Source organism: Mesitornis unicolor, unplaced genomic scaffold, assembly GCF_000695765.1.
Source record: "Mesitornis unicolor isolate BGI_N332 unplaced genomic scaffold, ASM69576v1 scaffold28366, whole genome shotgun sequence".
Lineage (NCBI taxonomy): Eukaryota > Metazoa > Chordata > Aves > Mesitornithiformes > Mesitornithidae > Mesitornis > Mesitornis unicolor.
In genome coordinates, this window is record NW_010189339.1 from 1 (window position 1) to 24,774 (window position 24,774).

A 24,774-nucleotide genomic window follows, 5' to 3' on the forward strand; every position below is an offset into this window, starting at 1 on the left:
CCCGCCCAATGGGGTACGCGCCGGGCGGTGAGTGAGGAGTAGGGGTCGGGGTTGGGGTCGGGTTAGGGTCTTGTTTCGTCTTTGGGGGTTGAGGTCTGTGATGGGGTGCGTGGTTAAACCGGCAATGCCGAGTATCCGCTGCGGAGTAGGGGACTGGTGGGTGCGTGAGAGCTCTGAGGTGGGCGCATCGGGAGGCCCCGCCGTGAGGGGGGGGGCGCCGTGGGGGAGGAGAGGCCTCCCGTTAGGCCCGGCCTTCCCCGCCTTTTTCCTGCGGCGTGGGGCAAGCCCTGTGCCGATGGGGGCAGGGACAGGGACTGACACGAGAGGGATTCCGCAGCTGCCGGAGGTGGACGGTGCGCCCTGTCACTGTGCGATTCTGGGCTGCCCCGAGCATGTCCGGATGCTCACTGGGTTTTGCTTCTCAGGTAAAGGATGGAAGGTTGTAAGGAGCCTTTTTTTGTGAAATTCATAAAGTCTTCTGGGAACTCGGAGTATTTTTTTAAAGCTCTTGAGGTAAGTAGGTTTGGTCACCTTTCTCAGCTTGGTGAATTATCTAATGAAATGGTTTCTGTGATTGACTTAGATGTAGCTTTTACGTGTACATCTGGAAGTAAAGTTATTTCTGTAATAGAGATGTTTAGTGTTTAATAAAGTTGTTGAACAGGAACAATTTCGTTGAAGAAACTACTTCTTGAACAAGAAATAATTTATGATTTCAAAATCTGTTGTCATTTAGTGAAGTGACATGTAGCTTGGAAGGTCTTCATGGCGGTTACTCATCTAAGCATTAAGCAGACTTAAGAAGGACACTGTAGCAGTTTTCCACTGTGAGAAGCTAGTGTGAGCTAAAGGCACTGTGTGGCAAGATGAGGTCCTGAAGGACTGTATTATGAGCATTTAAGTCTGAGTATTGTGAAGACTTGGGGGAATGAGGGGAACATCCATGCAGTATTTTGGCCCTTCTGCCAATATACATGGTAGCTTTGTTGTGAGCCATTTCAAGTAGATGTACTTGTGTCGTTTCCACAGGATTGGCTATGCATGATTTGTTAATGAAATAAATGTTGTATGCACTCTTTACCTGCAGTCGATAAAAGAATTTCAGTCAGAAGAACATCTCCAGATCCTTGCAGAAGAAACAGCACTCAGTATAAAAGAAAATGATAAATCACTTTACATTTGTGATCCTTTTAGAGGCGGCGTTTTCAATAATCTCAAAAAGGTATGCTACCCGTCAACTTACTTCTAGCTGTATTCTTTCTTTTCTAGAAGCACTGAAGTCCATACTTACACTCTGTATGTTCTCTCTCTTTGCACTGAATATAGCAGCATGAAGTATTCACAGTAAAATCTTTAAAACTTCACTGCACTCTGTATTTAAGGAAGAATGTGACTAGTGAAGAATGTGACTAGTGAAGCATAAGGATTATTTTGAAGCACGTGGGAAAATAAGTAGTATGATCAGTTCTGATTCTGCTGGCATTGCTAAGCTGGTTTTCACTCTTTACCTCCTGAGTAACATGATTTTATTTGAGCTGCAAGAAATTGTCTAGTAGACAAAGATAGCCTAGCTGGAATTCTCTGGTATCTGAGCTATAGCATCTATTGCTTTTACTGAGGCCAGAAAACCTACAAGAATTGTACTGAAAATCTGCAGCAGAAGGGGAAAACAAAACTGTCAACTACCTGGAGATGCTAGAGTAGAAGGACAGACCAAGGGCTCTGCCTTCCTCAGGTTTCAGGGACAAGGAAGACCTTCCTTACATCAGTGTACCTTCTGCTAATTTTTTTTCCTCTGTTGTTTTACTGCAGCTTGGTTGTAGAATTGTTGGACCACAGGTAGTCCTGTACTGCATGCAGTCCCAGCGATGTGTCCCAAGAGCAGAGCGTCCTGTGTACAACATGACCATGGCCGATGTAACAGTATCCTGTACCAGCCTTGATAAGGATGTTAGGGTAATGCATTGCATGTAATCAGCTAAATAATCCATTATTGTAGACATCTGCTTTAAATGACTCATTACTAAGGCAGCAGTCGTACTATGTATAGGTCTAACTGTGCTTGTGTCTGCATACCTCTAGTCTTTCTATAGTTTGTAGACTATGCATAGTTTATGTAGGCAGTTGTATGGAGAAAGAAGGAGTCTTGTAAGTGTATGTAGTATATAAATGTATATGTAGTGGTATATCTGCGTGCACATGTATATATTACATAAGCATACATATATAAGATTTTAGCTGTATTAATATGGGAGTGAGTGTATGTTTTAAGTATTTTTATTAAACGATTAGATGAATCACTTAGCTAGTTTGTCTGCAACTATAATGCTACAGACAACTTGCAGTATTGCTGGTTACTCAAAATTACATGGTAAAGACTTAATATCTAGTCAGCTATGGTTTAAATAGTTGACCTTAGAAGTTTACTTTTTATTTATTGCAATATCGCTTTCTAAATTATACTACCTAAAATGTCAACCATATATAAAATTTTACTCATACGGTATGATTGTAGTATTTTTATTAAGGGTATGTATGATGTTCAGCTTATCATAAACGCAAATCAAATAGAAATTAGATTTGCTGGGGTTTTTTTATGGCTTCCGTATATATCCATTTTGTATTTTTGAACAGTTTTCTAGGAGAAACCATGGACCATTGAAATTATGTTTTTGTTTTTTAAGGTGAATGTAAGTGTAATGTAGGTTCTTTCTTTTTTCTTGATGATTTTCTATTATTTTTTTCCCCACCCAGGAAGAAGTTCATAAATATGTGCAGATGATGGGTGGACGTGTGTGCAGAGACCTCAGTGTGTCAGTAACTCATCTTATAGCTGGAGAAGTTGGCAGCAAGAAATACTTAGTAGCTGCTTCTCTGAAAAAGCCTATTTTGCTTCCCTCTTGGGTTAAGACACTGTGGGATAAGTCTCAGCAAAGGTATAAAAATGGTAATTCTTATGGTGATACAAACTGATTGATTTTACTTGGAAGAAAAAAATATTTTACTTCTCTTTTTCTCTCTTTCATTCTTTTAGCATAATGAGATACACTGATGTTAACATGGAAGACCACGCTTGTCCGGTGTTCCTTGGCTGTACAATTTGTGTAACCGGCTTAAGTAGCTCGGACAGGAAAGAAGTCCAGCGCCTCACTGCCGAACACGGTGGACAATATACGGGGCAGCTCAAGATGAATGAATGTACTCACCTCATCGTTCAAGAGCCAAAAGGTAGAACTTACAGAGTAAATAAATATTATTTTCACTTCTAGAGTTCAAGCAGTGTAAATATGCATAAGCATAAGAGTTTTAACTGTGTTTGTGTCTGCTTCAGTGTTGGTCTTGCTATTTTTGTTTAGGGCATCACTGTTTATGGGAAGAGTATCACAGGGCACCCTTATTTGCTCTAAAGGCATGAGAAAGAGAACAAAAGAGGAAAACATCAGAGACCCAGATGGTATTTACGGGGATGAAAAAGGAGAATCCTAGAGGGGATGGACGAATAAAGAAAATCTTACGTTTCTGGCAGAGCTGGATAGGACTTAATTTATATGCTGATTGAAATTGGATTGTGGACTAGTATTTTTTAACTGTTGTATTCTTTGTGCTTTCTGAACTCCCTACTAAGGTAAAATGAAAACTCCCTTTCTTTCCTCTTGGGAAGATGAAAGGTTTGTAGTTTTATTGTGAGAAGAAGGGGAAGGGGTTTCTTTTTTCCCCAATTTCCTTCTCATTCCCTGTAGGAGGAATTTTTTTGCTTTAGTGCAGTGTCATACTGTACCCAAGAGGTAGACACCAATGAGATTTTTTTGCTCTAACTTTATTTAGAGAATAAATAAGCAGCTTATCAGAATAACAGAACTTGCATGTTGGAATCAGTTATGTGATTTTTAAAAATTTTCTTAGTGTCCAGCCATCTTTCAGCAATCGCTGTTTGAACCATTAGCCTTTTAGTAACTTGTGATTTTTATTTTGTTTACATTTGAAAGGTCAGAAGTATGAATGTGCCAAAAAATGGAATGTGCACTGTGTGTCTGTGCAGTGGTTTTCTGACAGCATTAAGAAAGGCTTCTGTCAGGATGAGACAATATATAAAATAGAGGCTGGATCAAGACTGAGCAATGTACCCAGTACGTCAACACCTACAGATCAAGCCAGCAAGCCCAATAGTAAGTAAGACCTTTTCAAATATGTTAAAGTAAGTTAGGAAACGTTTGTAGTAAGGAGGAAGAACTATTTCAAATTAGTAGGGTGCTGCTTGCTTTTGCAATGCTGGTTTGACAGTTTGGGTTCTGATTCTGCTTATGCTTAACACACAACAGATCACTTTTATGCGCACTGAATATTCCAACATGGGTAGGCATAAAACATGTGAATAATTACTTTAAAAAGTAAACTTGAATTAGGTATATGATTGCATAAGAATCAGCGACGTGTATCTCTTCAGTCCTAAAAAAGCATGACTGTTCATACATTTGTAGTTTAAAAAAAAGTCTGTTATGAATTTAATCTTGCAGCAGTCTTAAGGGGAAAACAAATGCTGACTATTATGTTCATCATTGTCATAATTATTTTCTATTTTTGTTTTTCATATATTTGTTTTTACTTACTTCATGCTATTAACAGAAGGAAAGTTAAAAGCATTTTGTGAACAAACATGATAGCATGAAAGACACAGTCAGCTTAAAATGTATCTTTCCAAACACTTGTTACTGACTACCGCTTCAGGAAATGACTGAACAAGAGCCCTGGGAATTCAAGTTAGGTATTTAACCAAGGTTATACGTACCTAGTATTTTTTTTATTCAGACTTTAGATTTCCTTGTAGTACAACAAAATCATATGTGGCAATTTTGTTTAGTGAAGCAGTGGAGAGATGAGCCAAAACTAATGCATCTTTTTAAATTTTACTTAAAGATCATGCCCTTTCGGACGTCAGCCATATTTCCAGTATCAATTTGAGTGCTGTTAACGAAACCACAAGTAGCTCTGCTATGAGCAGCAGACTGGATCCACTTCCTGATGAGCTGGATAACTTGGATATAAGTTCTTTTGAAGTCCCTGAAGATTTGTTAGATGGGTGTCGAGTATGTTTGCCAATGTATACTTTGATGTGTTCAGTCTCTGTAGAAGCAACTAGATTGAAGCACTGGCAGTTGCTGCTTGAATAAATTGTTGTTTCCGTGGTCAGTAGCAAAAGTCAGATTAAATCTGTGTCCACATGCTGTAGCTTGTGTGTGTGTCTACGTATATGTGTGTGTATAATTGTATTAAATATACAATATAAGTATAAAACTATATATTTATAGACATATATTTGAACACTATAATGAATATGTTTTAGAATTGGTGTGTGCTTTTGGGTGGGTTGGTTGAGGGTTTTTTTGGTTGTACAACTTTGGCAGGGGGTTCATTCTGTTAGTTTTGAAGTCTTTGCTAGATTGATTTGCAAAGATAAATTAATCCAGTTATCAGAAGCTGCACCACTAGTTTCTGAGTTCTACAGCAGTCAAAACAAATTATAGCAAAATATGCTACTTTTTAAAATTATTTTTAAAGTTTTTTATTTTTTTAAAAAAGCTTTTTTATTGCTCTGTTCTCCTTATAGATCTATCTGTGTGGCTTCAGTGGCAGGAAGTTGGACAAGATGAGAAGGCTTATTAATTGTGGTGGTGGTGTTCGATTTAATCAACTTAATGAAGATGTTACTCATGTCATCTTGGGAGAAAATAATGATGAACTGAAACACTTTTTGGACAAGACAGCTCACAGGTTATGAGAACTATGTTGCTTAAAGACTTCCACCTTGTTTTCTTTCTTCCGCCACCTTGTAAACAGGAAATCTCTTACTGATTTGAAAATCCTAATTAGTTCTTGACTTAAATGAGAAGACTTACAGCTAGTATTCCTAAGTGCATCCTTGTGTGCTCTTGAATACTTTAGTTCTTTGGATAGCCATGAGACACCTCAGTGATTACAATAACAAGTATTCTTATTGGTGAAAAGAGGTCTTAACGTATATTTGTTAATATATTGAGGAGGAAGGACTTGGCAACTCGGTAGTGGGAGATATAACTTACATTATAGAAAATAAGTATGAAATTCTTTATTGTCAGACTGAAAGAATTAAAAAAAAAGTCTTCAGGTTTGTAAAGTGCCCATAGCTGGCTTAGTATTGGAGTTACAAACTTTAGGTGTGTGTTTATGCTTGTATTTGCACAGCGGGAAAGAAGAATCACCCTGTAACTTGTTTGTATAATGCTTTGTCTTATAGGCCTCATGTAGTGACAGCAAAATGGTTGCTGGACTCATTTAATAAAGGTTATCTACATCCAGTGGAACAGTATATCCCTCTAAACTACCAGCTGTTAGAGAACCCAATTTTGGAGCAACCTGGAATGAAGTCAATTCTTCCCAAAAATAATCTTTCGAAGAAAGAGGCTGTAAACGTTACAAAGCACCAGAAAGCTGCTGAAGATGACTTTCTATCTCAATATGCCCTTAATAACGATTCTACATTAGGTACGTTCTAGGCTCACCATACCGTAGAAAGTTTAACTGCTCATAATTAGCATTTGAGTTTTGCAGCATTTGCTTATTAAGAAGCTAGCCACATCTAGTGTGTTAACTTCTGTATTGTGTTTTAGAAATCAAATTTAAACAGGCCTATATAGAGCAGTTTTTAACTAAAACCTGACTGAAAACAGCAGAATACTGTCATTTCTTCATGAAACTGTGGTAAGTTGTCTTTGATGTTCTTGTCAGGCAATTACTATGATCGGTTATATTTTTTTTCCTTTCAGATGAAGTTGAAAAACTAACATCCAGAACCTTCAGTGATGATACTCACTTGACAGTTCAAGGAGAGAATCGGTCCTCTGTCTGTAATGGTTCTTTAGGAGAGTCTTCTGCAATGGCTGAAGGGGGCTTATTTGTCAGAAAGACGTTTCTTCTTTTGGGTTTTGGTGAAGAGGATGAGTCCTACCTTACAGATATTATAAAGGAGAATGCTGGGAAAATTCTGCCGCTGCAAAGCAGAACCATTGCAGACTATGCTGTGGTGCCTTTATTGGGGTGCACAGTGAAGCTGACTGTTGGTGATGTTGTCACAGATACGTGGCTGGTAAGGGAGTTACACTTTCAGTTTCATGAGTAAACAGCTACCTATATTAGAAATACATCATGTCAGAATGTAGAGTTATCAGTGGCTTAAATGTAAGGTACTGAGAGATTATCTTCGTTTCATTTGAAATGTACTGAATGAAAGTATGCTTTAAAGCCTCTGCATCTGTAAGTTACCTGCTTCATTGCATTTTCTACAGGCTTGTTAAATAGGACTTCATTGTCATGATTCAAAGGCTTGAGAGTCTGACAGCTTTTTTTCTAAATAATGAATTGTTGAAGGAGCTAGTTGACTAATAATTATTTCATTTGAATCCTTTGTGCTTACTTTTTCTTGTTTCATGCTCTTTACAGCCTTTTAACTTGTGGCAGAAGAGCTCTTCAGCTTTATAGCTCAGAGTAAAAAAATATTAACTGTATTTGCCAAGAGTGGGCACATGATGTATACTAACAGCTGTTAGTATTTTTCATTACTAGTAACTTTCTGTGAAGTAATTCTATACAGACCCTCAGATCACACCTTGAATTACTTTAAGGAAGCCTGCAGGGTTGGAAGAGTAGTAACTGAAAAGTTCTGAATAATGCCTCAGTATGTCAAACCTGATGAAATTAAAATTATCTAGAGAAGAATTTGTCTGATTCAATGAGAAGTAGTTTGTCTCAGGTGTAATGATGGAAACAGAATTACTATTGTTAATTCCATAAATGCTATCATACAGTTCCTGAAATATGGTTGGATTAATTGCTATTTAGCTTGATTTGCATTGTTGTCTCTTTCACCGTCTTTAAGAGAACATGTGTGGAACAGGAGCTCCTTTTAGATCCCCAGGCCAATCCACTTTTCACACCAGTCCTGGTAATGGAAGGAGCTGCCCCTCTGGAAGATTGTGTTCTTTCTTTTAGCCAGTTCACTGGTGCAGAGAGAGACTCCTTGGTTCATCTTGCAGGACTACTAGGAGCCAGGTATGTCTCCTGTCACCATTTCTTCTTCTTACGCAGCCAGGGTGATGAAACCCATTCTGCATTTAATTTTTGTTTTTACAGGAGTAACAAATACTAGAGTTAAAGCTCTTTTGGATTCTGTTCATTTACAAAACTTAGTGCTGAAGCAATGAGGCATTATTGTATAGTTCTTTCATTTTCCTCTTCTTTAGAGAAATTTAATTAGCCCAATTTCTACCAGAATACACTTCAGTCTCATATTCCCCAGTAACTCAGTCTAAGCAGAGGGGAAAAAAAAAAGTCAGTTTTTCAGATGTCAGGGCTTCTGAGTTGCTCTTCAGTTGTCCAGGAGTGAACCGTTGTCCCTCTTCTTCAGTTCTTTTTGGTCCAGCCTCATAACTGGTGCTAGTGCACCATTTCTTAAGAGCTAGGATAGTGGATTATTTCTCCCAGTTCATCAGGATCTTTGAAAAACATTAAGAAAACCATCTAGTTATGAAGTGGCAAAGTTGTATAGCTTAGAGTATCATTTGATCTGATTTATAGTCTGTTTGAACTAAATTCTTTGCCAGTGAGTTCTTAGTCCTGTTGTCGTTTTGGAAGATTGGGTCTTTGAGGATAAGATAAAAACTGTAATATGAAGAGAACTATTGTTCATTTAGAAATGATGCTTGTTGGTTCCAGAAGGGAATCCAGCATGTTCTGTTAATGTTGCAGAAGAATATTAGGCTCGGTATATGATTTGGAAATGGAATATGTCAGGACTTCTGAAGTATGAAAAATGTTATGTTTTCAATACTGGGAGAAGCAAAAGATCACCGTTTAACTTTTTTGTTTCGGGGTTTGGTGTTTTGGGTTTTAGGGTTTTTCTGTGTGTGTTTTGTTTGGTTGGGTTTTTTTCTCATAGGTGTACATTAGGCTGTAAAGTGCGAAGTGGATGGCCTTAGATAATTCTGCTGGTTCTTTTTCTGTTGCTTGAATGCATTTTATAATAGCATAAATGTGCCCTAGATTAATTTTGTTTATGACTAAATGAATGTTGCGTTAATCTAATTTTAGAGTCCAAGATGTCTTTGTGCGGAAAGCCAATGCCAAAAAGGGAATGGTTGCCAGTACTCATCTTGTGGTCAGAGAACCAGAAGGTTCCAAGTACGAAGCTGCAAAGAAGTGGAATTTGCCTGCAGTCACTGTAGCTTGGCTTTTGCAGTCTGCAAGGACAGGGAAGAGAGCAGATGAAAGCAAGTTCTTGGTTGAAAATGCAGAGGCTGAAGGTTGGCTATTAGCAAGTTAGTGAATATAATTGTGTCATTGTACTGTTCGTTCATGATAAAGAAGGCAGATGTGATGATATTTTTTTTCTAACACCTTTGAAATATTAGAGCTAAAGGATATTTCTCCAAGTATTTTTTTCCATATTTTTTTTCTTCTTGTTGAGTCATGATTATAAGAAGGATACTGTGTGTGCTGCAAGTCTCTTGGACCTAGTGGAGTCTGGTGGTTGTCAGTGAGTTGAGAATCAAGCTCAGTCTCTCAGCTTTGTCCTTTTTGACACATAACACTTAGGGTCAAGCTCAGTACCAGTGTAATTCAGACTGAAGTAGTTTGCTGGAAGACACACTTAAGATACTAACTTTTAAAATACAGCTGTCGTAAATAATGCATTTAATGCATTAAATAATTTATTGTGGGTGTATGAGTTATTTTTTTAAGGAAAGAAAGGTCAGATGAACTGTCAGTTGTTGTTTAGGTAAAAGTGTATGTGAGATTTGTGTTCAAAAGAAAAATGAGATTGGTGGCTTATGTTTTCTTTGTCTCTTTTAAAGATAAGGAGAGTTCAGTTACTCAGCTTTGCAAGACACCAGCAACTGTTAAATCTCCTGATTCAGAACAACCTGCTTATCATCTTGAAGCTGGAAAAAAACCAGCTGTGACCCCTCTGGATATCAACAGGTTCCAGAGTAAAGCTTTCCAAGCTGTAATCTCTCATCATATTGGGAAGACAGCCCCTCTTACACAAGGAGGACCGCCACAGAAAGAACCATCTTTACATCTTGATACACCATCAAAATTCCTTTCTAAAGACAAGTTATTCAAGCCTTCTTTTGATGTAAAGGTGATCATCTTTGCAAATTTTTTAGTCTCTAGAGCCAGTAGAATTAAAGATGTGCATAAACTTAAAAACAGCACAGAAACCTGCTTACGCTTTTATTATTCTGTTGACATACAGACGTTCCATTCTGAATAAAACCAGGAAAACTGACTCCATTTATTTTACTTATATTTTCAGCTAATGACCTGTGGACTAAATTTATTGACTAGTAGCTCTGATGTTCTTAAAAAAGCTCCTTTGTGCTTATTGCATCATACGCTTATCTGTTCTACACTTCACACAGTACACAATCTGTGTTCTTCAAATCTAAAGACTGAGAAACATCACAAGAAGGCTTATAATTGCTCCAGATATTTTGAAACAAGTGTTTGCTGGTTGAAATGCTTCTTTAATGACATTTTCATGTAGTAGCTTTATAGAAATTACAAAACTGTTACTGCAAATTGAAAAATGCATTGGGGTTTTGAGTTCATTGTCTTATTCTGAAGGTCACAAAAGGCTAGAAAAACCATGGAGAACAAAGCAAACCCTAACAATTATGGAGCATCTGTGCTGGAATAGCTCTTGAATGGTTCAAGTGTGCTTTGAAAGGCTTCAGGTTTATTTTTCATTTTCAAGGCCTTACCTGAAAGATAAATGCATTGAATTCCTGCAGAGTTGTTAGGGGTTTTTGAGGGGTTGTTTATGGGTTGGTTGCTTTGTTGTTTGTTTTTTACCCCTCTGCCCACAATAGAACAAGACATATATTACAAATCTAGAAGAATCTAGTGTCCTCTTTAGTTAGTCCTTCATGAAGAGAAGACTGTAGGGAGACCTTATAGCAGCCTTCCAGTACTTGAAAGGAACCTACAGGAAAGATAAGGAGGGTATCCTTTATCAGAGAGTGTAGTGATAAGACAAGGAGTAAAGGCTTTAAACTGGAAGAGGGTATATTTAGACTAGATATTAAGAAGAAATTATTTACTGTGAGGGTGATGAGACACTGGAACAGGTTGCCTAAAGAAGCTGTGGATGCCCCTTCCCTGGAAGTGTTCAAGACCAGGTTGGACAGGGCTTTAAGCAGCCTGGTCTAGTGGGAGGTGTCCCTGCCCATGGCAGGGAGATGGAACTGGATGATCTTTAAGGTCCCTTGCAACCCAAACCATTCTGTGGGTGAATCAGTCTGTGATTCAATTGGTTCTCTGCTTTTTGAAATCTAGTAGTTCACCACTCTGATAATTTTCAAAAGCATGATATTTTAGACCAGAATTTATCTTTTTTTGAAAATGGGCAGTAGGAAACTTGGTGTTTTAAAGGTACAGATAGAATCGCATACTTATATGCAACTCTTGTAGAGGGAAGTATTAGTGAATTAAAGTAATTGGTTGAGGATAGGAATACCTGGGTTTGGCCACTGGCTTTTCCACTAAGGGCAGTTTTCATTGATGGCACTGAGAAGAGAGATTATTAATCCGTCTCCTTCCTGTTTTGTTCATGCAGATTCTAAGACTGGGATTGTCTTGTACTGCTTTTGTGCAATGATACTGCAGTTGTACTTGCTAGCTGTTACACTGTCCTGGTTTAAGAGTATGAAGTCTTACTGCAGAGTATATTTGTTAAACTTGCACTTGAGAATTTAATAATGTGTTTGTGAAAGTCAGTCGGTTGCTTCTTTTTTGGTAGGATGCTCTGTCAGCTTTGGAAACTCCAGGAGGTCCTCATCAAAAGACCAGGAAACTAAGCACACCTCTCTCTGAAGTCATTGGCAGAAACTTGAAATTGGCACTGGCAAACAGCACAAGGCCTACAGTCGCTCTTACTGCCAGCCCTCAGTTGACCGATGCACAGCCAGAAACGGTAGGAAATTTTAGGTTTGAGTTCCTGGAGTGTAGGCTTAATTATGAAGACACTATGTATTTTGTGGTTTAAGTTACAGAGGAGTTTGTGAATTGTGCTTTGTGATCTGTTTTAGTAGACATCCATATGATTATGTATTCTTCAATGACAGTTTAAGGAAGGTAAGATAGAAGAGTTCCCTTCTGAAACCTTTTTCTACTGTCTGTACTACCATCTTGAATATTAAGCAGTTGCTAAGTAACAGGGCATATAAATAGGTACCAATTTAGACTTTGTAGTATTAGGATGAGAGGATTTCATCACGTTTAAGAAAATCCCAGGCTCCACATGAGCAGGATTAATATTTTATCTTGGAATAAAGTTAGGAGCTCTTTTTTGTTGTATATGTCTTCTTTTCCTATCTTCCTCTGTAAGATGCTGCTCTTCTGCTTATTGGGAGGTACAAGATGTGATCAGTTGCTTACCCCCTTATAAAGACACATTACATTATCCTTTCTTGTAGTTATCTTGCCTTTTCACTCCCATCTACCCTAATGAGAGAAAACAGAAAAAGATGTAGGAGGAAAGGGAGCATTTATGTATTGCTTGCCACATTAGTACAGTGTTTACTGCAGAGGAGAGGCAAGAACACCAATGGCCTTCAGCAAGGGAAAGCTGTCACTTCTTATTTTGTAGCTCCTTATTGTTTCTTTTTTTGTGTGTGTTTTGTTTGGTTTGTTTCTTCACTCTACTACAGTGAACCACTTCCTTGGCATCAGGTTTGATAATTCCCTCATTTCAGTGTTCAGGAAGTGCTCAGTCTGTGATGGAAGGAGCAGAATATGTTCCAGGGAGACTGACTGAGAGTGAATCTTTTCTTTGGATTCCTAGTGCATGGAATGATAATAGTGCTGGGTTCTGACCATGGAATTTGGAAGCAGCTAAAATAGAGAAAATGTGTTTGTCATAATTTTGTTGTTATTGCATATTTTACTACTACTAAATAATAGGGTTTTTTGCTATGCTACAGAAACCTTCCAAACATGACTCTCTTGTTTTTATCCCTGCTGCTTGAACAGGAAGAAGAGCCCAAGCCGCTGGCTGATGTTGTTGTATACGTTAGCAAAAAACTTAGTAAGAAGCAGAGTGAACTGAATGCTGTAGCAGCTTCTCTTGGGGCAGACTACAGGTATCAATTGATATGAACAGCTAAGTTTCTGCACTGATGTGACTCCTAATAAACATAAATATTCACATTCTTTATCTACATCACCTTTTGCTATAGCTAAGCATTACTTTTCACCATCTTAAACAAGTTCTATTGCAAAATAAGCCCATATGCTTCTAATGCAAAGTAAGGCTGCATCCCCAATCTCTGTTCTTGATAATTCTGTCTTGAAAAGACTGTCCTGAAGTTTTTTGAATTGCAGATTCTTTTCCCTCTCTCTTCTTTTTTTGAAGAGAACTATGAAACATGTTTAGTTTTTGGGTAGTTTAAAATTTGCTTTGTACTTTAGATTTTGAATCTGATCTGAATTTGTGTGTTTTTCTCCCTGGCTCAAAACTAATCATTTTACAGATTATAAGCATTGCTAAGTTAACATGCGTAGAAAAGCTTAGGAGAAATAGGTTGTCACAAAGAGAAACTACAAACTAACATTTGTGATTTAAGACAGAATTCTGCTCCCACTAAATCTGATTTAGATATTTTTTTCCTGACTTCTATAATGAGTGTTATTCGCAGTGTGGATGAGGAAGATGCTCTTTATGTTTGGTAGTAGCTTAGAAACGCAGAAGATACTTGCATTAGATAGCAAATAGTAGTTTTTATAGGTTTAAATGTTAAAGTCTTGCATTTCTTTTATTTTGAGCTTCAAGGATCAGGATTTCACTTGCAGCTCAATATGTCAACAAAAGAAAAAGCTCTCATCCTGTGTCACACGATCTTTTCAGAAATTGATTTGAAACTCCACTTACTTAAATAAAAACAAAACAGAAAAACTAAAGCAAAACCCCTCCTTTTCCATATGTTTATCAGATTTAGTTTTGTTTACTTCAGGAATGCTTTCAAAAGACATTGAAGTTGTTCTGTCTTGAAACCGAATGCTGTCTTTTTTGATGAAGAAAGCAGGCTCATTAAAGGCATAACAAAATAGGCAAAATAATATTTTAACATGAACAAGGGTTAGGACAATTTTTAAGCTGAATTTCTGATACTTTTTCATAGAAATTGTCTTCAAGTTGTATTTAATTTTCTTTTCTAGATGGTGCTTTGATGAAACAGTAACACACTTCATCTACAAGGGAGGACAAAATGACAACAATAAGGAGTACAAATCTGTTAAAGAACGGGGTATACATATTGTTTCAGAACACTGGCTTTTAGAGGTATGGAGCTTGCTTTGTTCCCTTATTAAAAGTGAAGGGAAATGGAGGCTTAAAACCAGTTATATGGTAGTGGATTTTCTGCTTGCGTTTGTACTGAAAATATATATAGTGTGTGTGTGTGTGTGTGTGTGTGTGTGTATGTGTATGTATCGGAACTGATTTTTTGCATCCTGCTTTGAATTTATAATTTGAGCAGTCAGTTTTCACTGATGCACTTTTACCTTGTTCTCCATGAGGAGAAAAGTAGTTCTCTACCATTGACCATTTCTGCTACATGTTTCTCAGAATGAGAACCACATATTTCTCTTATTTGTGTAAAGTACTTTTCAGTGGTGGTTTTATTGTACTTTTCTTATGTTTAGGAAGTTTATCTCAATCAGTTTCCCATCTTTCTTATGTTAACTGATTTTTTTTTCTGGTTTTTTTTTTTTTTTTTTTTTTTTCAGAGTGCTCAAGAATATAAACGGCTTCCTGAATCTCTCTTTCCCCACACTTACAATCCCAAAATGAGCCTGGACATCAGCACAGTGCAAGATGTCAGCCTCTCCTCCTCCAGGAAACTTCCATTAACTGGAAAACCAGCAGAGGAAAATGAGGTATAATGTGTGATATGGATTCATGTTCTAGGAAGTGATTTGGCTTCAGTTCACTGAATTGTTTTGTTAACATATTAACAAAAAAGTTGATGCTTATTCAGCAATGCCCTGAGTCACATTTAGATAGTAATTAATAGTGGCTACTGCAGATGTTCCTTAAGGATTTTCCGCATTTGTAGTGTTCCTTTTCTGGAGCAATGGAGGGAAACACAGGCATTTCAAGATAAGTACTTTTCAAATTTGAAATTACGTAGGTCCAGTCTTTGCCTTCTCTTGTAGTTAACAAGATCCAAGGTGTGAGCTTGCCTTAGTAGACATTTAAACTGCAGAATAGGCGGTGTCACTGATGCTGCTGTTCACTGTTTTACTGTCATTGCAATAGCAGAAAGGTTAGATTTACTCTAAGGCAAGATTAATAATCTTCAGAATTTATACAAATGTTGAACATGGGTAAAAAAGCAAAAACCATTTTGGTGTTTGAGAAATGGACTGGTCTTCATTGTTTTTAGATTATTCCAGTGGACGAAGATGACCCTGAAGATGATGTAACTACTGACCAAATAAAGGAAACTGACACTACAGAAGAAGAACAGACTGTAACAAGTGAATCCAAAGGAGGTGAGTGTGAATCACTGTTTTCAAGACAGTTATGGAACATCAAACTATCAATATAAGCCTTTTACAGTTTCAGATGCTGAATGTTAAGATCTGGAAGCTTTATATACTGGTCAAGTACAGCTAGTCCTCATTGTTGCTGGGTCAGAGAAAAGGGTTTTGCTCGCTATTTTTAAAGACTTTGCCTGTAAGAAAATCATGATCATCCACTGCAAATTATTTAATTGCCATGTGCTTGTTTATAAAACACTGAAGTTCATCTTCAACATGATAATTTTTTTAGATTACTTCTTTAGAGTATAACTTTTTTGTTATGTAAATAAACGTGTTACGTGAGAATTGTGGATATAAGTTAGATTATGCAAGCAGATTCAGAAGTGAGCCAAATGGAGATTTCTCCTTGTGTCTAGGAATAGGCGACTTGGGGCATACGTAGTTTTCCTAGATATTTTTTCCCAGAGACATTTTCCTCTCCTTAATGTATGTCATTATCCCAGTGTGGGGGTGGGAGGGAAAGTTGACTAGAATTTCAGTTACTTTTAACTTGTTACAATATAACAGCCTTGATCTTATGAGTTTTGTTCCTTATCTTAAGTTTTAACCCAAGCACTAGAAATGAGGGAGAGCTTCCAAAGACAGCTGCAGGAGATCATGTCTGCCACATCGCTAGTGAGACCACAGGGGCAAAGAGGATCCCTTTCAAGGAACACTTCTGATGGTTCTCCAACCACTCCTGATAGCACGCGGTCCATGCGAAATGGCCGCAGTAGGGTCTTGGAAGCTCTAAGGTATTGATTTGTGTTTCAGAGTATCTTGTCTTGTCTTCCCTGCGCATACTTAGATATTCATTGAAACATGAGTAGGTCTCCAGGGTTTTCAGGTGTATTGTCTGTCTCTGCTGATGTACTTAAGTTGCTTTTCTTGCAATTCAGAATCTTTAACTGGACATGCTAGATAAAGTCAGATTATCTTGATCCATACTGAGTATCTTTAGATTTTTAGAAAATGACAGAATAGTATGGTTCCTTTTTAGTTTTGAATTTACTTATGCCAACTGGTTTATTTTCTTTCTTTATAGATTAGTGTTCTTACAGATTTTGAAGAAAGCAGTGCTGCAGTATTTCAGTATATAGGTCATATACAAGTAGTAGGTATTCCTGCAAAGCGCCTCTGTGAATGTTTCTCCTCTCTTCTTTTTCTTTTCTCCCTAAACAGAGAATAAGATTTGAACTCTTAACAATGCTGAGCTACAGTGAGAAAGTAATGGAAACCTTGCAAAATAACTATTTTATCTTGGTCCTATTTGCAAATTAATAGGTTTTGTAAAGAGTAGAATACACTGATTTTGGAATAATTTTTCAATATAACACATAATAAAAAATCTCATTCTGATATTTTGGTTGCCTTTTTTTGTGCCATGCTGACACTTAAACTCACAAAGCCATGCTCCCAGAGTTGCTTTTATATTGAAATTTTCCCCTTTCCCCGTCATGCTTTCTAATACTGAGGTCACATGGATGCTACAGTTGATGTGATCTTTAACATGTATGCCTTCTAGTATGGTAATCTTCTGTACAACAAATGAATATTTAAGGTATCTCTGCTTTTTCCTTAGGCAGTCCCGTCAGGCGCTCACAGATATAAATACAGAGCCATCCCAGAGTGAGCAGATCATCTGGGATGACCCTACTGCGAGGGAGGAGAGAGCAAGACTTGTCAGCAACTTTCAGTGGCCAAATAGTCCTTCCCAGTACACTGAACAAGGTCAGAGCAACTCCAGTAAGAACATGGATGAGTCTGCCTTCAAAGGATCTTTAGCTGATGCAGAGATGGCTGCTATAGGTAAAATCAGACATACAATATCCTTGTTCGTTGCTACAGCATCCACTTGATCTTCAGGACTTGTAAAATACAGTAGTGTTTGAATTCTGCCTTATAAAAAAAAAAAGTGAGCATTGTTGGCATTTCTTGAATGCCAAAAATATGTTTTTACATCTTTGAGCTCCATTATGTATTGCTGTTTTCAAAGAGAAGCTTTCCTATTCATTTGCTATTTGTGGTCAAATGCCCATGGCAGTTCTTGTCTAAAAATAGTGTGCATCAACTTCGGGGAATCTTGCATATGTTTTTTTATTTTTAGGAAACACAGCTGGTTTCCAGGTAGCAGTTTAGGTAGGTATAGTGGAATTCAAGCGGGAATACCAGTAGCAAAGTCTTTTTAATTGTAGTGGAAATATTCGTAGGTGAAGAATGGAGATCCAGGAAGAAGGTAACCCATGAGACTGAAAAACATGCGTCAGAGCTGCTGATGAATGTGCTTAGGTCAGGATTCAGGGAAGATACTGTGTTTATCTTGCCTGTTCTTTTTGAAGTCTTTAGTCACTGCAAGGACTTAGGAAGCAACATACTTGGTTTTTTCATCTGTTTTTGCATTCATCCCATTCCTGCCTCTTGAGAGAGAGCAGAATCCTTTATTTCTCTCTCCCCACTGCCTCCCTCCTGCCCCTAACTCCTTCCCTCAGTCTACCTATAGAGTTTCTGCTTGTGGCAACAGTCTTCCCAAGACTGACTCTGTCCTAGAGGAGGTTGAAGAAAAATAGCTAAATGTGTTCAGTGGATTTTTGGTTCAACTGAATTGGTGCAGTTTAGACAAAGAAACTAGGCCACTTGAGGTTTTTAGGTTGTTTGTTTGTTTTTTTTTTTTTCCCCAAAGCAAGGCATCCAGAGACACGAGTCTGCAATATTGCAATTGGTGGTTTGTGGTATAAGGAAGAGCATCTTTATGAAACACAGTGGTGAAATGTAGTTGTACATGTTGTAGGAGCAGCTGTATTTTGTCCTTTTAGGATAGCTACTTAAAAAAAAAATTAAAAAATACTTCATAGTTACATTCAGCCAAAGACAAGTCATGTGACAATGCTTTTCTTTCACAGCTGTGCCTGATGCTGCAGTTGGAGATTTGATTGAAGGTCTAAAGTATCCTGTGTGTAGAGATCCAGAAACACCGATTAAAGATCACTTGATCCCCACTCCGCAGGCCCCCAGCATTGCTTTCCCACTGGCTAACCCTCCTGTGGCACCACAGCCCAAAGAAAAGGTTTGTCATGTGTAGAATTATTTATGATAATTTATGTTCTGATTAAAGACAGTTTTGAACTTGGTGGTAAATATAAAATAGGTGAATATCTGCATTTAAAATCTTCAAGTGGGTTACTTTTGTGCAGTTCTATTTCTCTTTCCCCCTTTTTTCAAGATTTTGAACAAATAATGTTTGCTGACATAAATAAAGCTTGTTTGTTTGGGCAAATAAAACTTTTTGTCCTGTTAGTTCCTGCTAGAACACTGAGGTGGGCTTTCAAGTGGAGACTTACTGTGTATATTACTTGGAGCTCCTCCAGCCACATCAGGATGATGGAAAAAAGGTGGTTAGGCCTTTGTTTCCTTGGTGTACCTGGAATTCATGTTTAGGAACAAACAAAATAATTTTACTGCCAAAAACCTAGTTTACACAATTTCATAGTGAACTTGGAAGGAGCTTGGAATGTGAGCGTAGTCTTTAGCCCAGTGTCTCACACAACGCTCAAAATTTCAGCAGCTCTGTCTTCAGAGGCATAATGTGTCATGTTAGTAAATAAGCTGTGGTGGAAATGCATAAAGGCCTTCAAAGTTACAGAAAGTCTGAATGAATGAAGCACTGTGATAGATGGATGATGATTTCTTCATGTGTTCAACTTGGCATTCAGTGGATATGAATGAAGGAATAGTTTTTGTGACAGATTGGTTCAGTTGTGCCCTGAAGAAAGGAGGGCAACCAAGAGGATGTTAAGCAGGAGCCTAACGTTGATTTGATAAGATCCAAGCTCTCTGTCAAGTGACTGACAGGTTTGGTTCTGATTTTTCTGGCTAAAACTTAATATAAAAATAACCCAGAATGTTTGGCAGAGAAATAGTCAGCTGTCAACCTGATCTTTCTGTCGTGTTTTCAGAATCTGTTACTGCATTTTCAGGCTGTTGCAGAAGATGAGAAGATTGATGAAGAACCAGAAAAACACCGTAAATTTCAGCTGTCTTCTCTTAATCCTCAAGAAAGATTTGATTACTCCCATCTGATTGAGGAATTAGGTACCAGATGTTTGTGAAATGCAAAGAATAGTATGTGTCTGTATGTGTCTGGTCAGCTGTGGCTCGCTGGGGATAAGAAAGGGCTTCTGTTAATGACTCATCAGATCTGTGGTTTCAAATTTATGTCTTTCTGTGCTTTTGAGCAATTCTTTGAATATATTATTATTGTCTGAGTGATCAGCTTTGCCATAAAACAGGAATGGTTTTGTCTTCTGGCAGTTTTCTTTCAGCTGCCTCCACAGCAGCCTCATTCTTTACTGTGGGGAGTGCCCAGGATCTGCTGTCCTCTGGTGTCTCTCTCATTCCTGTCTGTGCTACAGTGGCACTTTATCAGAGCCACGCTTTCCTGGCTGCTGCTCCTTCCCTGCCAGCTTTGCCCATGTCACTTCAATGATAATACTTTCAATGTAAATTTAAGTATCTTTTTATCTGAATTCAAGTAATTCTCACTTTGAGTTGATCTTTTCTGTGGTACAGTACGGCCCTTAAATAACTGGAGTCAAATCTATTCCTCAATTCAAGGTGGAACAGTACTTGAGAAACAGTGCTTTGATCCGAGTTGCACACACATTGTTGTGGGACATCCTCTTCGAAATGAAAAATTCTTGGCTTCGATGGCAGCTGGAAAGTGGGTGCTTCACCGTTCCTACCTGGAGGCATGCAGAGGAGCTGGCTGCTTTGTTCAGGCATGTGACCTTTTTATTGAGAAAGGAGTATGTTGTACCTTTCTGCATTACTTTTTATTTTGCACCGCTAGGAAAGGGCTCAACCTCTCAAAACCAATTGGCAGTTTAGGGTGCCTGAGTTTTGGGATTTTTAGAGGATCCAAAGTCTGAGAAATTTTTTGCAAGCTTTTCTCTGAAAAATAGTCCTGGACCAAATTCCTGGTATAGGATAAATGAAATACCTATATTTTTTTATAGTTGCTTCTGAAAATTGAAGCTTGAGCACCTTTTGATAAATTCTCACTGTTATCAGCTACATTTACATGGATCTTCTTATGCCAGGAATTAAATCTTGATCCTTTCAATAAATGAACTTGTAATAGTCTTAAATAATCGAAGTCTAAAACGGTGTACATAAACATTTTTGGGTGCTATCTCTTCCAACCCCTCACCTCCCTAATCATTATCTCACAGTTCTCCTGGGTCTTTTGGTGGTTCTTTTTACATTGACCAGGCTAACTTTTAAAAATAATTCCTGTAGCCTGATTGATATCTTTATGTATTAAAACCAGCTTTCGTTGTTTTGGAAGACACTGCAGAAACACAGCCGATGGTGTCCAGAGTAGTGAGTTGCTTTGCCCTGGTGCTGAATTCTGTTGTAGATAACTGCAAGAGGAATCTGGTTGTATACTTGACTTGATGTCACAGAAAACATAAGTTGATTTAGATACATCTGTGTAATTAAGAGCTATGTCTCTAATTTTACCTAGAGTTGTTTTGGCCATATAAAATTAACATATAAATCTACACTGAGTTGGGATTTATTCTGGTTGGGTTTTTTTTGTTTGGTTTTTTTTCTTTCTGATGTGTTTTTAAATTTATTTTTCTGCTGGTAAAGTTGGCAGGACTACTTTGTAATTCAAGCTTATGATTATTCTAGGAAGAAGATTACGAGTGGGGAAGTAATTCCATACTCAATGTTTTGCCTGGAATCAATGTAAACCAGAAGAAACTAGCACTTGCAGCCATGAGGTGGAGGAAAAAAATTCATAGAGGAAGGCAAGAAACTGGTGTTGTTGAGGTATGGCATTCCTGAGGTATTTAGATACTCATGTATCTATGTACATGAAGGTGTACAGTGTGGGTAGACAGGACTGGGATTGTCACTGAGAAACGCGGAAACTTTACTGGCAAGGAAGGGTAATCTGTCTTGTAATTAAGAACAAATTGGCTTAGCTGGATATATTCCAGTTAAGTAGTTTTGGTTTTAAGAAAAACTTCTAGTGTTGGTATATTAAAAGTCTTAATCTCCTCCTGAACCATTGTTCGTGTTTTGCAAAGCCAGAATGTGGCTACTTATGTATGGAAACATCCCTCAGCCAGGAAGATGATGGTTATGCCTCAGAGCTCTGACTGGGGAGCTGACCTAACTCGGCTTTACTAGGAAACCACAGCTGGCTGGTACTCACAGTAGCAGAAATCCTGTGCTGTCCCGTAAAGGTGAATGCAGCTCTCTGGACAGCATTTTTATAGCTCTAGCAGTTGTGCTTCAAATGGGGCAGAAGTGTACATCTTTCCTAAAGCACCTTCCATGACTTTTAGAGGGCAAGTTCTCTAGTCTTTCAGTGAAATTTTTGAAAGTGGGACCTGGGCTCCCCAAAGCCTTTTGACTCCTCTCTCAAGTCAGGCATTGCAGTCAAGTATTCATTGAAAGGTAGAAATACTGCTGATGTTTGTCACATCAGGATAAATCTTGACTTATTTTACAATAACCTTTCTAAAATGAGTGTTCATAACAAATCCTTTGTACCCGTTGCGTACTTGGAAACCACAGTGAGGCAACCTTGTAGGAGGCAACCAGTTGGCCTCAGGTGCTATTAGCTAAGTAATGTAGATAGGATGTAATGAGTAGATAATGTAGTGGATGGGGCTGGGGGGGAATGTTTCCAAGTAACTGTTTTTCCTAAGATGTTTTTCTCTAAATGAGTGTCTGTTGTCCTGGAAAAAATACTCATTGCCAAGGGTCTTTTCATAGACCAGTTTGCCCATCTGGCTATGCAGGTGAAAGGGCTTGGTGGCAAGCTGCCACACTGTTGGCCCAATAGTTGCATGTTCTGTGGAGTTCTTTTCTGCCTTTTACACTTAAAGACAAAATTAGGCAATAGTAAATCTTCATCATTCGCAAAAGGGGCAAAGTATAGATCCATTAAGTCTTTGTGCTTTTTTAGTACCAACATACTTTTGACTAAACTGAATCTTTTATCTAGGGAGCTTTCAGTGGCTGGAAAGTGATCTTGAATGTTGACCAAACCAAAGAAGCGGGATTCAGGCGCCTTCTTCAGTCAGGAGGAGCAAAGGTATGTAGTGGGTTTTTTGAAAAAACAAAAACATATGTTTTGTTGTTTGGGTTTTTTTTTCCCCCCTTTCTGTTAAACTCTGTGCTGGGCATTTTCCATGTGAGTAAAAGGTTTTAACCCACAAAATTGCTTACACAGGATAGCTGGGACATGGTCAAAGGGTGGGAGGAAAAAGCTGTGTCATCTTCATTTTGCAAGTGGTCGGACAGAGCAGGTTGTCTGAGGTCACACGAATCAGTAGTGCTGGTGGGAATTGAGGATAGAATTTCTGTGCCCTGCTCTGATGAGAAGGATCGTCCTTCTTGAAAGGTATGTGGTGGTACAGAGTGCAGCTGTAAATGGCATTTTTTCCTCATTGGTTTGCTAGTTTATTTGATGAGTGAAATTATAGGACATGAACTGCTTTTTTTTTGTTGGGGAAGAAACACAAAAATAAACTTGTTTTTGTCTGTTGTGTTTTAATCTGTAGGTATTTTCTGGCCATTCTGTGTCTCTCTTTAAAGAAGCAACTCATGTCTTTGCTGACTTCAGTAAGCTGAAGCCAGATGACACCAGGGTTAACGTAGCAGAGGCGGCAGCCCAAGGAGTGAACTGCCTGAAACCGGAGTACATCGCCGACTACCTCATCCAGGTGTGCATGCCGGAGGGTGCGCGCTGGGTGCTCTTCACCCACCCCACAGGCGGATTGGACAGGGCCCTTGCTTCCAGCAGCCCCAGCAACCTGCAACCTCTGAAAGGGATGGCTGCTCTACCAGTCCTCTGCCTCCTTTGCCAGGAATGGTGGCCACAAGTGCCTGTGCTGAGTATTTCAATCCACGGCTTCAAATTTTATCTGCTATAACATGACTTGTTCTAGTGCTTGGCAGTGGGATCCATTGCAGGGTAGGGAGCTTGCAAAACATACTCAAAATGTAGGTGTGCAATGTTACTTTTGTTATTTGTGATTTTAGAAACCTAATGAGCAGTTTCTTTCTTCTCAGCTTTTTGAACTAAACCACTTTTTTTTTTTTTTCTTCCTCTATTGAAGGATCCACCTCCCCCAATGGAGTCCTACTGCCTGCCGGAAGCTAAATCGTACCTTCAGAATAACACGGAACTTGGAACTGGATTATCCCAGAAAAGAAAAGCACTGAGTGAAATGAGCAGAGTCAAGCGGTCCAGAATACACTGAGTAAATTCCATGTCTTTAATTTGCACATTCTGAAATATTTATATTTTTTAATTCTCACCACAAAATATTAAAAATGTTTTGAGTTTCACTTCTAATTTGTCCTGAGATTAAAGTAACTTTACAGTAATGATCATAGGAAAGATTGGTTTGGTTACCAGTAGCATCTAATAATATGGCAAGAACTCGTCCAAAAACTGTTTTGTCTCCAAAATCATTCCACTAATTATTTTGTTTAGGAACACCATTGTATAATAACAGTTAAGAAATACTTCATTTTCTAGCTGCTGAATACTCTGTTTTACACAAAGTCTTTGCATCAGTATCAGTGGCAGGTACAAGACAGGAGGAGCCCTGTGCCATCTGGAGACTCTTGCTGTAGGCAGGACAGAGCTCACCCCTTGCTGCTGGAGGAAGGGACAAGGGCCTGAGCTGTGGGAGCCTCCAGCTGAGAGAGAGAGCAGGAAGGCAGCTTGCCTTTATGTGCAAGGCTATGATTTGTGCTCCTGCTTCCTACTTGAACACAGTGGATGTTTTGTTGGTGAGATGACACGAAGGAATTGTTGGGAAAGACTGAAAGATGTCAATGAATGTGAGGGATCTGATTCTTTTTAAAAAGTGAAATCTGCGCCCCTGTCAGTGGGGGCTTAGGCTGTGACAAGTTTGGTATGTTGAGTTGCAGCGACTACAGTCTTACCACCTGCTTTGCTTTTCTTCATGTTAACAGCTTGATGCTTTTTGCTCTTTGTGGATGTTAAACATCTCCAACTTGCTCCAAAGCCACATACTGACAGACTACTGTTAATGCCTTAAATCACATTTTGAATTAACGTTGTATTTCAGTGGCAATTCTCTGTTCTACCTCCAAAATGCTGCC

The 24,774-nt window shown here is 38.4% G+C and overlaps 1 protein-coding gene across 1 annotated transcript; it reads left to right on the forward strand.

The window, feature by feature from the left end:
* The first annotated feature begins 432 nt into the window (after positions 1-432).
* TOPBP1 (topoisomerase (DNA) II binding protein 1) lies at positions 433-23,982 on the forward strand. The gene is made up of 27 exons (XM_010186032.1): positions 433-513; positions 1,088-1,222; positions 1,813-1,956; positions 2,755-2,936; positions 3,035-3,228; positions 3,987-4,166; positions 4,915-5,084; positions 5,606-5,769; positions 6,272-6,519; positions 6,801-7,120; positions 7,910-8,082; positions 9,121-9,332; positions 9,885-10,174; positions 11,834-12,007; positions 13,066-13,175; positions 14,251-14,374; positions 14,821-14,970; positions 15,480-15,588; positions 16,181-16,373; positions 17,201-17,427; positions 18,519-18,682; positions 19,593-19,707; positions 20,230-20,393; positions 21,313-21,453; positions 22,640-22,729; positions 23,199-23,360; positions 23,757-23,982. Exons 1-27 carry the CDS (start codon positions 433-435, stop codon positions 23,898-23,900), a joined length of 4,560 nt encoding a protein of 1,519 aa, XP_010184334.1. The 3' UTR covers positions 23,901-23,982.
* The last annotated feature ends 792 nt before the right edge of the window (positions 23,983-24,774 follow it).

What these genes read in the sequence shown, in the direction of transcription:
- TOPBP1 (XM_010186032.1), top strand. Translation starts at nt 433, where the DNA reads ATGGAAGGTTGTAAGGAGCCTTTTTTTGTGAAATTCATAAAGTCTTCT. An exon ending in ATTTTTTTAAAGCTCTTGAG is followed by an intron (nt 514 to 1,087) that starts GTAAGTAGGTTT and finishes CTTTACCTGCAG; the next exon opens with TCGATAAAAGAATTTCAGTC. An exon ending in TTGGACAAGACAGCTCACAG is followed by an intron (nt 5,770 to 6,271) that starts GTTATGAGAACT and finishes TTTGTCTTATAG; the next exon opens with GCCTCATGTAGTGACAGCAA.